Source organism: Thermomyces dupontii (assembly GCF_041956625.1).
Source record: "Thermomyces dupontii strain NRRL 2155 unplaced genomic scaffold VTN31scaffold_1, whole genome shotgun sequence".
In the NCBI taxonomy this organism is placed as follows: domain Eukaryota; kingdom Fungi; phylum Ascomycota; class Eurotiomycetes; order Eurotiales; family Trichocomaceae; genus Thermomyces; species Thermomyces dupontii.
In genome coordinates, this window is record NW_027192307.1 from 2,511,132 (window position 1) to 2,525,957 (window position 14,826).

Consider the following 14,826-nt stretch of genomic DNA (forward strand, 5'->3'; position numbering starts at 1 on the left):
TATACAATCCGCAATGCTTGACACCATATCCAACAAGCCCTTGACCCGAGCACTCAACACTTCCATGTGAACTTTTTTTTCCTTCAAAGAATTTTTACAGAATCGGAATTCCACAGCATCGGATCCGAGTCGCATCTACATTCGCGTCGCGCCCCCACCAGAGTTTCAGCATCTCCTGCACAAACGCCCGGTCCGCGACGCTCCACACGTCGAGGCCCATCTGCGTCATGTCGTCTGCCGTGATGGTCACTGGGGACACGTCGGACGAGGACGACGATGGTGATCTACGACCGAGGAGGGGACGGTCGTCATTGTCGTCCTCGCCGCTGCTGGCGGCTTCTTCTTCCTCTTCTTCGTCTGGTGTGTTGTGTTGCGCATTACGGTTGACCTCGCTCTCGATGTTGTTGTTGTTGGTGTCGTCGTCGTCGGCAGCAATGGCGGAGGAGTCCGCAACGCCGTCGTCGCGGTCATCTTGACGCGCCACGGCGTCCGCAAGCACGGTGAAGATCACCGTTGTGAGCCGACGGAAATAGGCAATCAGTGCGATTTCCTGCGGCTGGATGTTCGGATCATGTGGGTCGGAGGCCGCGCTCGGGTTCGGGCGGTTGTCGTGGCCGCCGGTGAGAAGGCTTCGGTCGTGTTCGTCTTGTTCTTCCTCTTCCTCGGAGAGTCCACTGCGCTTTTCGCCTGCCGACGCCCACCATAGGAATGAGGTGTATGCTAGCCGTGGCCAGGAAACTGGCTCGACGATCGAGGCTGTCGAGTATGTAGATGCCGCGTCGGAGTCGATATCCGCATCGGCGTCAGTGTCTGTGGTGTCGAAAGGCTCGGGGTCATTGCTGCGAGGAAGTCGCCGGAGACCGTTGCGAAGAACAGTGTAGCGACGGGCATCGCGCTGCGTGGCTTTCAGAGTCACCGCCTTCGATGAAACGGATGGTGCTGAGAACGTGATCTTTGGATACACCTTGCGTGCCGCGTTCTTGGAGTAGGCTGGCGGCAGCGTGACGAGGATGTCGTACAAGGCCTGCTTGTGAGCCAGGACGCTGTCTGTGGTGCACGCGATCCAGCGCGAGAAGTCGTCCGGCCCGGTTGCCGAGGAAAGAGAAGAGATGTCGATCACACCAACGTTGAAGAGCGGGCGTGGGCGCAAAGGTGGGACGCCCTCACTAGGGAGTAGTGGGAGTAGAGACTGCGGTACGGTCGATAGCAGTGCAAGGTCATATACTTGCAGCAGTTAGCAGAGTTGGAGGCCTTGGATAAGATGACTATGCATACCGTAGTCGCAGGTTGTATGGACCGGCGCCTCGCTCATGAATAAGATGCGCTTGCGCAACAACGACGCCCGGTAGAGGGGGAAGACCAGGGGTCCAAAGCAGGAGATAAAATCTGGCAGCGAAGCCGCAGGATGGAGCGGAGCCAGCAGAGGCCATATCCCACCCGGTCCGGCGGCCTCGCTGATAGACTGTCTCCAATGCGGTACATCGGGCCGATTCCGAACCGGCTTGGGCCGTAACGTCGCGGGCGACTCCGGAGGTGTTTCAATCTGGGCGTCGTCATCCTGAACCCGATGCTTCTCCCAGTATTCGGCCAATGGTTGCCTGTTCGCTATATCGTCTACGCATTGCCTGAACCCAACCCGTCAGTCCACTATCATGACAACGGCGCACTTTCGATCAACCAACTCTGCGAGCATCTTCAAACCGGCAGCATGTCGCCAGCTCTTCCCTAGACGTCCGTAGCTCAAGGGGACCAATATCCCTACTGCTAGCATCAGTGCATTGCGCTCGCTCTCAGCGCCGGGTCGATTCACAAAGGCGCTGATCCCTGCATATCGACCATGAACAAAGTATCTGGGCAGTCAAGACGCTTCAGTCCTGATCACCGCGCACGATCTGTCATGGGGCGCCTACACGAGGTCCTCTGTTACGTTATGGAGACCCGATGGTAGTGATTTGTATTCGACGACTCCTTCCAGCTCCACTGCGGTTTTCGCATATATCTCAGCCCATGCTCTGCGCCTAACGTCTCAAATCACATCGCCATACCTCCTGGTAACGACTCCTTCCACGCAATTTCGTATCTAGCCAGCGTCGACGTCAGACATATGCCTCGACCACATGGCGGGGAGGACGATACTCACCCCCTCTTGATGTCGAAGCGGATTAGGAACAGGGCCGCTATGCCCGGCGGCGACTCCAACGGCGGACCCTGAGGCAGGTCCAGCCTCAGCGAGGTCCTGCGATCGGATCTTGACGCCATGGTTGAGCTTGGGAGCTGGAGTTTCTGTGCCCCGTCTCCTGCGGTTACGCCAAGAACCATCACGCTAGCCTCTTTTTGGTCAGCTGTTGGGAGTAGCTGCATAGTACTGTCTCGAAAATTTTGCTTGATATTCTTCATCAGAAGAAGCTTGTTGGATTGTTCGCTGATCTACGGAAACCTTGGAACATGGAGCCGCACCCATATTACCCAATTGGTGTCGACATCGTCGGCTACAAGCCCAATGACCGGCCCCTGGTCCTGATCTTGGGATACTTTTCCCTCGGCGTGACGGCGGTGCTCGCCTCTGCACTCATCGTGGCACGCTATTTGCGTCCATCTATCTCCTGCGGCGATTTGTTCAACGTCCTGTGGTTTACTCTATGTACGTCCCGACGACAGCGGCTACATTTGGTTCAGATGAGCTGATTTGAACTCATAGCTGGTGCTCTGCACTGTGGTTTCGAGGGATACCTCGTCACCCACCATGCGCAGATCGCGGGATCACAGAACGTGCTCGCGCAGTTGTGGAAGGAATACTCCAAGTCAGATTCGCGGTACCTAACTGCGGACGGATTTGTGACCAGCATTGAGACTATAACTGTGGTCTGTCTCTTCCGTGATGCAGGATGAGGAGCCCTGATCATATCTGACCGGGATCCGAGCAGGTGGTCTGGGGTCCGCTGTGTCTTCTGGTGGCATACTTGACCATCGTTGATCACCCTCTGCGGCATCCCCTGCAAATCATTGCCAGCGTCGCTCACCTTTATGGCGCTACCCTCTACTATGCCACCAGTCTCTTCGAGCAGTATGTCCACGGGGTATCGCATAGTCGGCCTGAGCCCCTATACTTTTTGGCGTACTTTGTCCTAATGAACCTCCCTTGGATTGTTGTGCCAGCCTGTACGTCCGAATGGAGCCCCCTGTGCGGTCGTCTGCAGCCACCGGTGCTAACCCCATTGCAGTTCTGATCCGCCAGAGCCTGGCCGCCATATCTGGTGCTTTCCGGGTTGTCAACCACATCAATGCCCAGAAGAAATTCCGGTAGAATGACATTTCTCGACCTTGATTTCTGGATCGGCGGTCAGGACGGTGGACCGTTGCATCCCTGTAAATAGAGAGGGTCTGTCCGTGCCACGTCGGCGGGAAGCCACAGTGGTGTCGTGGCCAAAGGTCCACTGTGAACGAAATAAATAATCACTGCAGACGGTACCTGACCGAGCACTCCGTACAGTGACTTCCTTGAGATCGCAGCAGCTACTTATCTCGCAAGGGATAACCTACTAGTATCGACGGATGGTCTCTGGTCTGGCGGGAACCGGCACTTCCGAAACTGGAGGCTGAGTTGCCAAAGTTGGTAAGTGTATTAGGCTTACTAACTTAAACGAGATTAGTCCAATGGCTAGCCTAAATTAGTAACTCTGCCTGCCGAAAGGAGATAACAGCACGCTTAGCTAAGCGCCTGGTCTCTGATCATTCGACGATCTCATGATCGCAATCAGCCAATCAGCGCCCTTCTTTTCTGGTTACCGGGGCAGCGTGCATCGTCATACTCTCAGTCAGTTTGGGTGAACATCATCGCTGCTCGATCACTTCTGGCGGACCAAGTCCCTCTTTGCTCTATGTTTTTGATCCTCGAGCATGTGTACCAGGCTTGTTGAATGGTATGTTTGTTTTCTTTTTTTCCTCTCGTTACCAGCGTTGTCTGTTTTGCGGCCAGTTACGCCGTGCCAGAGTCGGGCTATCAACCGGCCAAAATATATAAACACATGACCCTGCCACATGATTTACCACTCTCTGCGTCTCCAAGTTCAAATATACGCTGTTGAAAAGTATCGCAAATGAGCTGACCGTCAGCACTCCAGACCAAATGCCCACTCCGACGACCCCCCGTCGACACCACCAGGGTGGTTCGAAGAGCACCCCCGGCAAGTCGAAACCGATCGACATCGGTCTGCCTCTCGGTGACTATGACACCAACTCAGTGCGCGCCAAAATCCGGCTCTGGCAGCAGCAGGGTGGCGGTGTCATCACCGTCAACGATCCCGCCGCGAAGGCGGACGACGAAGCGACGGAAAACCTGCCTCTGCAGTCAAAGGCGGACAAGGAATCACAACTCCAAAAGACACCAACACGCTCAAAAGCCGATAATCGCATACCGAATGGCGCAAACGGCGAAAAGAATGGAACTCGAAAGAGAAGCTACAGCACACCAAAGAAACGGGTGGTGAGCGACGAGCACTGGCGCAAAGTCCGGAACCCGCCTACAACGCCAAAGCAGACCAAGGCTCCGACACCGAAGCGCATCACCGTTTACAAAATAAACGAGTTTGAAAAATCGTCATCTTCTGTTGCAGACAGGAAAGACGATGCAAGGGCTCTTCTGACCCCTTCCCGTTTGGCCAAAGATGGGATCAAACTCCACCCTTCACCGTCAACTCGCAGGTCCCCAGCTAATACGCCAGCGAGGAGGCCTTCAAAACGACCAAACGTGGGCCGCACCCATCAGGAAAAGCATGCCTCGCGACGTTCATCTTCACCAAAGTCGTCAACGTCAGCCGATTCTGACAAGCAGAGCCTCGCTTCTGAGGTCGAAGGTTTACGACGAGCCACTCCTCCTCCGAAAGATGATGATGACTGGGCTGCCAGTGAGGCTAACTTCACGGAGCTCTCTCGACGGAGACGTCGTGGCTATGATCGACCCAATGCATTTAAGAAGCCCAGAGGAATTATCAACCAGGTCCTCGGAGAGTCAAAAAAAGTATTTGCGCCACCTCCTCCGCCTCCACAGCCGATTTCTCCAGCCAATCGCGAAGCCAAAATCGAAGCGTGGCTATCCAATACACCGGATCCTTTCGTGGACAGTGATGGTGGTGACGTATCGGTGGTTGATATGCCGGCTCCCTTGAAGACACGTCGCAGGAGTAAGGAAAACTCTCCGCGAGAACTTTTCGCGTCAGAGTCTTCGGACAAAGGACGCGATCACACCGAGATCTCTAGAGAGCGAAGTCGACGAAAGAAGAGCTCAGAATATCACAAAGAATCAACTAGCGATACCAGTGGCCGTAGGAGCAGGTCAACGTCTCCTAAACCCGGCGCCGAGTTGATGGATTCGAAACCCGAAAGTCCTGACTCGTCTCCGTTAACATACACGGCCAACAGTACACCAAATCGAAAAGTAACTAAGGTGAAAGACTTGACCAGTCCAACGAAATTCCCGAGAGACAATTATCAGCGCGTGCGACGAGAAGAGTCCAGCGATCGACCTGCTCTCCCACTAAGAGTCAGGAAGCCGTTCCCAAGCACAGGTGCGCGTCTTTCCACCATTGCGTCCGAGGAAACATTAAGCAGCGCCAGAGATGAACACTCTACAGTGGATAATATGGTGGATAAGGCCGACATTCCCTCCGTGATTGGACCTTCTACTGAGAATGGAGCTGAGGATTCAACGAACGCCGAGGAGGAGTCGAATCTCCAGGAAGAGGAGAGGGACAAATTTGATTCAGATGTGCCCTCGGCCAGCACTACTGGACTGCAAAGACGTCTGACAAAACACTCCGACTTGATGTCCGTGCTGTCAAACCCAAAGTCAAGCCGCCGAAGCGTGAGATCTACTCGAAGCGTTCGCAGCAACAGGACCAGGCTGGAAACTGCTACCCTCGAGGATATAATGAAGGAATTGAATGCCGATGAGGCGAAGTATATGCGCGAGCTCCGGACGCTGGTTGGAGGCGTCATTCCTGTTTTGCTGACCTGCGTTCTGTCTCGATCGGATTCGGCCGTGGCTGCTGGCCTTTTCCGCCCCTCGTTAGACCCGACTGATGACATTAACTTCACCAGACCGATCGTGGATATGGGTGTCGTGCTGGAACGGTTAAAGAACATGCATAAGCGAATACCTCTTGAGGACAGTGATGCTCTGCTGTCGTGGGCGCTGGGAGCCCAGCGTGTGTATCGCGATTACCTCAAGGCATGGCGCATGGGCTTCCAGGACGTGGTAGTTAACTTGGCACCGCCAGAGGAGGGGGACTCGCCAAATGCCGAGACTCAGAGTCTAGACCAAGGCCTGGAAAGAGACGAGAACGGTGACGTCGTCAACAGCAATGGCGAGAAAGTGGATGTTGCCTATTTGCTGAAGAGGCCCCTAGTTAGACTGAAGTACCTCTCGAAGACTTTCAAGGGCATCAATCATGTGGCCCCTTCTCCCAAGGCCGAAGAGGTTGCAGGCATTTACCGTGAACTTGTTGAGCTGGCTCGTCGGCGCTCGCATGAGGAGCGGGCGAGACTTGAAGACGAGTCAGCCAACGCGATCGACAGCACCAGAGCCCGGAATCCGGAGACACTAGGTGTTCTAACTGGCGTCACGATTGACAAGTCACGACGGGTCTTGGCTCGTGACTTCTTCAACTTGTCGCTGCATCATTCCAGTGGACAACGAATTGACTGTCGGGCTGAACTGCTCCTGAGAGATAATGCACCCGGAGCAGGTGAGGGTGGCGACCTCTTGGTCTGCGAAATTGATGATAGGGACCGTTGGCTTCTCTTCCCTCCAGTGGAGAAAAACTGCGTGTCATCAAGGAAGGGAGACTCCAGGGGCGAGATCGTTGTTATGATCCGTGGTCAATTATCGGACGATCGCCAATGGCAAGAGCTGCTTTGTCTAACCATCGAAGATGAAGAGATCGCGTTGGAATGGGTTGAGATGCTCGGCTCAGACCCCGTTCCCCCAGCGATTTCTCGGACTCAGAGCTTCTTGGCGAAGGAAAAGGAATCCCGCCGCCGCAGCACCGAGGAAGAAGGTAGCAAGCCGACAACTTCGACACCGAAGAAGACATTACGCTTGCCCAGTCCGAGCGACATCAATGTGCCGATTGGAGAACAAGCCAGTGTCATCAGCCGCTTGGGGAAGAGCTCCGTTGCTGACAGCTCAGGGCCCAGCACTATATTCAGTTCCGCAGATGGTGCTGCGTCTGTTTCTTCTCTTTCCGCTCTCACTGAGTATAGCCCCCGTGCAGGCGAGTCATCTCCTACGCCCTCCGTGGATGCGCGCGCATCGCTTCCGTCCGCAAAGGAGTTGGCAGAGAAATCCACACCGGAGAACAAAACACCGCCAACTCTCAGGCGGGCCAAGGCGCAACGAATTAAGCCAGCAGGGAAATCACCCCAGTCTGGCAGCCCGAAAAAGTCATCGCCGACTCCGGAGAGGCAAGGCTTGCTGCCTGCGACAACATCTCCGAGCAATAGTCGCGCAAAAGATAATACCAAAGCGGTATCTGATGTGTCGACCAATTCTCCAAGCCCTCGGTCCTCGAGAGAGGCAACTCCGGATGAGTCTCCACGGGCACCCCGCCACCAAAGAGTATCTTCAGTTCCGTCGACGGAGATGCCGACGATCAAACGACTCCGGCCAAGCAGTCGTTCCAGTCAAGAAGCCTCGCCTTCTGTGTTTTCCGACGATGAAGAGGACTGGCCCGATATCAAGACTCCGAGCAGTAGGCAAGGCAGAAGCAAAGAGAGCGGGTCGGACGTGCCACCCACGCCGCCTCCTCATCGAACACCCAGCTCTGCCCAGCTGAAGACAGCGCCTGTGCTCACTCCTACAGCTATGCGGCAAAGACGGCGGACCTCGTCCCCATTGAAACATGAATACGAACCATCGACTGCATCTGAAACATCCTCGGAGTCCGAAACATCCACTGTACGACATTACAGCATGGACTACTCGACTTCGGACTCGCCTTCAGACTCGTCATCTTCGTATACTTCAGATGAAGATGATCTTTCGGAAGATGAGGTACCGATGCCAATCGCTTCTCCGTCAAAGCATCCGAAGCGAGAATCGCCAACCGCGCATACTCCTGCTGAAAACGGTACCCTGTCGCCACCAAACTCCGCGTCCTTGGGACCTCATCCCAGGGTGCCCTCACAGCCGGCGAAATCGACCAAGGCCATTGCGTCATTGTTCTATTGGGGCGAGAATGGTCAGTGGGAAAGCATGTGTCCTGACGAGTGCACAATAGTCGTATCGCCTGGGCTGATCGAAGCCTACGAGATCACGGGCAAGCAGTCGCAGTCCGACCAAGCAGAGGCGGACGCGAATAGTTGCGACAACGAGAACCAAAAACCCAAAGAGCGACCGATTATTGCCCTTGAATTGACGCCCCTTGTTCCGATTCGGCGAGGCACTGCCATCGACATCAGCGTCCGGTCTCCACCGCTCGAGAGATCCAAGATTCGAAAGAGCAACAACGTCCTGTTCCGGACACGAAACGTAGAAGAATGCGAAGTCCTCTATGGTCTCATCAATCACGCCAGAATCAACAACCCGACATATATTGCTCTCCAAAATTCACGGGACCCATACAGCGGCCAGCCAGAATCCCTCACACGGTACAACTCGACGAGCTCCGAGAAGCGCACAAGTTGGTTCGGCTTCCCGCGTCGCAAGAACAGTTACCGAGCCGCCAAGCATGCGCCCTCGGTGGGATTGGCATCCGAAAGCAGCGTTGGAACAATGAGCACTGCGTTCTCGGCTCTGAAGCGATTTGGCGCCGGGAACAGACTATTCAACATTGCGCGATCGACCATCACGTCCCGGACAGGTAGCCGCGACGGCAGTCAACACGACTCTGGTTCACTAGGGATGGGCGGATCGAAATTGGCGTCGATGGCGGAAGCAATCCGAAACTCGGGGGGGATCGGCCTGTCTAACGCGAAGATCAGACTCTACGTCCGCGAGAGCACGACCAAGTGGCGAGACTTGGGACCAGCGCGCCTGACCATCATGCCGGCGACGCCGAGGTCATTGTCGCGGCCCGGTACTGCAGAGAACAACACCGACGAGGTCTCCGCCGCAGCCGCCACTGCCGCTGATGGCACCAACCCTCCTCCACCCATAGGTGGCAGCACCTCCCCGCGTCGCCCGATCTTGCCACAGGAGAAACGGATAATCATTCGCGGCAAGACGGCGGGCGAGACGCTACTTGACGTCTGCTTGGGCGAGAGCTCGTTCGAACGTGTCGCACGCACTGGCATCGCCGTGTCGGTCTGGGAGGAGCATGAGGGCGGCAACATTGCGGAGAAGGGCGGTGTCACCGGCGGCGCGTTCCGCGTGTACATGATCCAGATGAAGAGCGAAGCTGAGGCGGCGTATACGTTTAGTCTGGTTGGGAAGTTTCGATATTGATGATGTCTTTTCATTTCTCACGCTGTTATGTTGATCAGATTGCATATGCATGGTTTGTTCATGGCGCACGTTTCTTATGTCTAACTGATGATGCATGGTATATATGACTCGTGGTTAGCAACTATCCAAATAATGCAATTCATGTTTCCTGTCTACCTATCTATGTAGGTACCTAAGGTTGGTACCTTACGTAGGCGAGGTCTTAATGCAAGTGGTTGTTCCCATCTAAAACATACCAAATACAACCAACTGGCGTATTCACCCTAACCCTAATCCCAATATTTGCCCTCTCCCCCCGGCCCTCCTCCTGCTACTCTCCACCTCACCCACCAGATGAAACTCCCGTCCTTGCAAAGATGAACCCCACGCCATGCTCGGGTTCCTTCAAAAGTCCCTCAAGAATTGGATCATCCAGGATATCCTCCGAAGGCGATGATGAGTCTGCCGCCATCACCGCAGGGTCTATATGTCTGAATTGAGCAAGGTATTGCTGCATCCGGGCATGATCCTTCTTGGATTTTGATTTGTTATAAGTTCCGGCTGTGGAATCTGCAGCCGCGGTCTGGGATTCTTTGAGTTCTGAGGCTTTGATCAGCGGCGGTAGATCGGGGTGATCGCTGTCTTTGTCGTCTTCCTCGTCCTTTTCGTCTTCTCCGGTGAAAGAATTGTCGGATTGGACGGCGCCTGACGGGGTCGCCTCGGCCGGTGGTGTTCCTCGCGCGCCGCACTTGCAGTTTAATAGCTCATGCGTTTGGCAGCCTTCGCCGTCGTACAGTCGAAAGAGATCCTTGAGTTCCTCCCGCGAGAACTGCGCCACGTTGCCACCGCTCTTGTCACCTTCCATGACGCTGTCTGCGAGTCCGATCTTCGTCACTTGCCGCTGCCAGATCTTCTCCTCGAGTCCGCCCTTCATCATGATGCGGTAGATCCGACAGTGACGTTTCTGGCCGTCGCGGTGGATCCTGGCCATCGCCTGCATGTCGGTCGCTGGGTTCCAGTCCACATCAAATAGGACAAGCCGACTTGCTCCGACAAGGTTCAAACCCGTTCCGCCCGCTTTCGCGGAGAGGAGAAATGCGAAGCATGCGCTGGCGGGGCTGCGGTTGAATTCATCGACGAGCTGCTGTCGTTTTCCGGATGGTGTGGATCCATCCAGGCGAAGAAATGGTAGCCCCAAAGATGTGAGTAATGTGGAAAGAAGGTCCAGCGTAGACGTGTAGTTGGAAGCGAGAACGACCTTCTCGGTAGTAGTGGTGCGGAGGTTGTGCAGGAGTTGATCGAGAACTCGGATCTTCCCGCTTGATGAAGGCGCAAAATAGCGGAGAAGATTCTGAGGGATTGTGGACAGCAATGCTGTGACTGTTGAGTTCTGGGGCTCGTCGCCCGTCTTCGGGTTCAGCAAAGACGGACTGTTGCATAATTTCTTCAAGATCGTAAGCAAGTGGAACGCCCCTTCGGTATTCCCCAAGGCTGTCTGAAAAACAGGTGATGCCAGCACATGACGGTAAATGGTAGCCTGTACTGAAGTAGGATTACAAAGCAACACGTATTCGGTCTTCGGAGGAAGGTATTTGGAGAGTATGTCAGCTGTCCGACGCAGCATGAACATCGTTGTCAGGTTTCGCAACTCTTCATTTCTTGCCTCGCCCTTTTCAATTTCCTTTCTCGTCGCTTCTGGCTGCCTGCTTCGCACGATTGGGCCCTCAAACTCTTTCATGAAACTCTTGTATGAGCCAAGTACACCGGGATTCACGAGATCAACAGCCGCAAAGAACTCGCTGAGATCGTTCTGAATAGGAGTTCCCGATAAAATAATCCTTCTCGGTGTGTTCAGGGCTTGAATTGCTTGACCACTCTTGTTTTGCAAGGTCTTTAACCGATGGCCCTCGTCAGCAATAACAATGTCAACCCCAGGACCCTGGCTGAGACTCTCTTGAACGCTGCGCAGCTTTTCGTATCCAACGATCATGACATGATAGGCCCTGCCTCTTGTAAAATCCGTAATACGTTTCCTTTTGTCGTCAAACACAAACACTCCGATGCGCTCATTCCCAAGCCATTTGCGAAACTCTTTCCTCCAATTGTTGATCAGGGTGACAGGACAGACAATCAGAGCTTTCTTTACCACTGGAGGATCTTCATAGATCGGGTTCTGTTTCAGCAGAGTCCACAACAACGTAATGGTCTGGAGTGTTTTCCCCAGTCCCATCTCATCTGCCAATATAGCTCCCTGGCCGTTGAAGTCTCTCATTCCCATGACGCATTCGTACAAAAATTTGACTCCCTCACGTTGATGCTCACGCAAATGTTTCGCGAGAATTGGGTCGACCACAACGTCGACGATTGTCTTCCCTTTTGGCGCGGATGAAGGCCGCTTCATCACCAGAGCGCCCGGGGCATTGGGATCATGTCGGGGAACAGGATTGACACTCGGGGTCGGAACGCGGCTATTGATTTGCAACGGACTTCTAAAGCTTTTGCTAACCGCCGCACTCGTAGTAACTAAGGCGCTAAGTTTGGCGGACTGTGGTTTGTCGCCACCAGAGCTTGTTCTGCTGGGTGGTCTCTGTGCTGCACTGGGGACTGTCAGGGGTTTGAATACTGACGCCGATTTGCTCGAATCTTGCCGTTTGTGAATCAAGCGTTCTGGGGAAGGTGAAGTGGTTTTCTTTGCTCCCCCCAGCAAATTCCGACCTGATAGATACTCCTCTTTTGACATCTCTGACTCGATCTCCACCTCATTTCCCCCAATTGAGAGGTTCTCGCCCGGCTCCAACGTCCTATTAATCATGATTCGGCCCATTTCCCGACCAGACACGTCCCGAAGGTACCCGTATCCTCCACGGACGGATAATATCCCATCACCATCCCATGTTTTGTGCTTCTTGACTGTGAACTTCCGCCTGCGCAATGGTATTAAAGGTATTAGCCAATCGCGAATACATCGCATCAAACCAATCCGTCAGCCAACGCCGAAGTATAAGGACTCGACGAACCAAAGGACATTGTAGTATGCCTCGACATCGTTTCCGATGTTTCCCCTCATTCTTGACGCGTGAGGGCCGGATTCACCCACAGTGTCACCGGGCGACCCATTCTTTATCTGTGTCAGCGGCCCGCGCGACAAGGGCTGTGTTTTTCCAACCAAATTTCCAGATGAGTTTTCAACACGTGTTTCCGTTTTTTCGCCATTGTCGACGGCAGCCTTGTCTTCACTGAGTCGCGGCCGCTTCCCCGGCCGAGTCGTTTCATTTTCATCTGTCGACGTCGATGCAGCTGATTGACTCGACTTACGTATCAAGGGAGGCCGAAATGGCTTGAAAACCATGGCTAGCCAGCTAGTCCTTTGTGGCTGGACACCTGACAATCGACTCTCATACTGCGGCGCGAAGGATGGGTGAAGTCGCGCGTTCGAAACGCGAAGTCACGTGACGATAGTTCTCATCCCAAGGCCTTGAAGTCGACTGATCAGTAACGCGAACTGCTCACGCTGATGCCCTGAAACAAAGAAGCAGGGCGTTGTTTTCTTACACAAGTCTTGCTACTTATATCTGAGCAGATCGCTTTCCACCCATCCTTCAATCACATCCACACTTTCACCATATGAGATTGAGATAGTTAACCTATGTTAAGCTTTCATGGAGCATCTGACCAATCATCATCGCCCAATTTGAGGATTACACCGATTATGGAAGCGCCAAGAGCATGTAACTAAGTTATGTAACTAGGTACGGAGTTTATGTAAGTAAGTTACCGAAGTTACCTAGAGTAGGTATAGTTATACGTGCACATTGCCGTACTTGTATGTAAACCACTTGGCCTAGATATATATGCACACCCTTTCGATCTCCAAACCATCTCCGATTAGGGCTATGTGATTGAAGTAACTACACCTACGCTACTTACTTATGGTTCTGAACTTCCATCATACTTGTACTTCGCTGTATCCAACAATCGTTCTGGAGGTAGAGTACATTCATTACCCATGCCACTCCACCTCTACCCAGTACTTCCAACAAGAACCTCAACTTCCTATCCACAGATGGACCGATTACAGAGAAAGTTGCCATTAGGATACGGTCGAGACTGTGACTACAGAATTGATCTCCCACTAAGCTTCTTCCTCAAACAATTCAATGAGCTCATTGATCTCATCATCGTTGTAGTGGTCGGCCTGGTCTGGGTCAAAATATTCGACCTCGTTGAAATTAGGAAACGATGTTAACGAATCGTCGTGACCATCTTCGTGGCTGTCTTCGTGGCCGTCTTCGTTCCATTTCTGTTCGAATTTTTTCATGATCTCCGAAATCTCAAAATCCATCGCGCAAACCTTGCCGTAGAGCCGCCATTTGGAATCCGAGTCGTTTTTGGCCTCAGCCAAGAAGGCTCTCCAATTGTGGGACATGTCTCCGTCCAACGACCTGGCCGGCCTGGCAATGAAGCTGTAAGGCTTCCAGAATTTGCTCCCGTCCTTCTTTGTTGCGTGGACATAAGATGCGGATGATGCCATTTTGAGACGTATCTCGCTTCACAGTCTTCGTCTCGCCAACATTGGCTTTCGGCACACGCATCTCCTCCATAATGGCGATCTGGTCCTTCATGAGTTTGCAGACAGCTTCTTCCACAGTGGATTTCCAATCACTGTCCATGCAGTTCAGATCCCAGATGACCAGGTTGTCACGAGAAGATGGCCATTCTGCCTTCTTCATGAGTTTCTTCGGTGGTGGCACGCACTTGTCTTCTTCAACTGTATGCCCGCACTTTGCAAATTTGTGAATCAGTGGTTTGCCCATCTGACTTTTGACAGGCGGTGGTCGCGGGACCCTGGGAGCCATGGCTGTAAGTAAACCGCTTCGATAGTCAGTGATTAACCTTGCAGATCAAGACGATCAGAAACTTGATTCGAATGTGACTTTGTAGAGCAGTGCAGAAAGTCTTCCAAGTCCTTATATAGGTTTCGATTCTCGAGATGGGACTTGCATTCTTCACAAAAAACCCCGTTAAGTTGACCATCTGTGTAGGTCTATCGTCATGATTGAACACATATGTCCGTCTCAGATCACCCGCATTGCACTGCTTGTCCGTCCGGAGCATGTTTGTCAAAGTTCAGTTCCGTCAATGTTGAGCGACTCACTCGATTTTCAAGTGCTTCTTTGTGGGAAACTTCTATCAATATACAGAAGTCTTCCATGCAACTCATACATGGCAGGCGAACAGGAAGGTCTTTGTCAGATCCCATTGTTAAGATGGCGCTTTGCTGACAGACGGATATAAATTTTAGGATTTCAAAAGACTCTTTGGCTTTAAGGACTAACAAAGAGAAGTAAAGTAGCATGTTGGTCATTTATTTGGAGCCATTCCACAATCCCATTGGCAAATCACGC

General features: G+C 53.2%; 5 protein-coding genes across 5 annotated transcripts; 2 read left to right on the forward strand and 3 right to left on the reverse strand.

Annotated features, from left to right (window-relative positions):
* Positions 1-94: 94 nt before the first annotated feature.
* Positions 95-2,259, reverse strand: VTN31DRAFT_950 (uncharacterized protein; the record flags this gene model as incomplete). Its single annotated transcript, XM_069408511.1, has 6 exons — positions 95-1,224; positions 1,276-1,625; positions 1,683-1,850; positions 1,911-1,980; positions 2,046-2,080; positions 2,141-2,259. The coding sequence occupies 6 exons, from the start codon at positions 2,257-2,259 to the stop codon at positions 95-97; spliced, it is 1,872 nt and encodes a 623-aa protein (XP_069263806.1).
* Positions 2,260-2,445: 186 nt separating this feature from the next.
* VTN31DRAFT_951 (uncharacterized protein) lies at positions 2,446-3,304 on the forward strand (the record flags this gene model as incomplete). Its single annotated transcript, XM_069408512.1, has 4 exons — positions 2,446-2,641; positions 2,699-2,862; positions 2,925-3,159; positions 3,222-3,304. 4 exons carry the CDS (start codon positions 2,446-2,448, stop codon positions 3,302-3,304), a joined length of 678 nt encoding a protein of 225 aa, XP_069263807.1.
* An 822-nt stretch (positions 3,305-4,126) lies between these two features.
* VTN31DRAFT_952 (uncharacterized protein) lies at positions 4,127-9,442 on the forward strand (the record flags this gene model as incomplete). The annotated part of the gene is made up of 1 exon (XM_069408513.1): positions 4,127-9,442. The coding sequence occupies one exon, from the start codon at positions 4,127-4,129 to the stop codon at positions 9,440-9,442; it is 5,316 nt and encodes a 1,771-aa protein (XP_069263808.1).
* A 322-nt stretch (positions 9,443-9,764) lies between these two features.
* Positions 9,765-12,770, reverse strand: VTN31DRAFT_953 (uncharacterized protein; the record flags this gene model as incomplete). The annotated part of the gene is made up of 2 exons (XM_069408514.1): positions 9,765-12,345; positions 12,439-12,770. 2 exons carry the CDS (start codon positions 12,768-12,770, stop codon positions 9,765-9,767), a joined length of 2,913 nt encoding a protein of 970 aa, XP_069263809.1.
* A 783-nt stretch (positions 12,771-13,553) lies between these two features.
* Positions 13,554-14,277, reverse strand: VTN31DRAFT_954 (uncharacterized protein; the record flags this gene model as incomplete). Its single annotated transcript, XM_069408515.1, has 2 exons — positions 13,554-13,916; positions 13,975-14,277. The coding sequence occupies 2 exons, from the start codon at positions 14,275-14,277 to the stop codon at positions 13,554-13,556; spliced, it is 666 nt and encodes a 221-aa protein (XP_069263810.1).
* Positions 14,278-14,826: the final 549 nt, after the last annotated feature.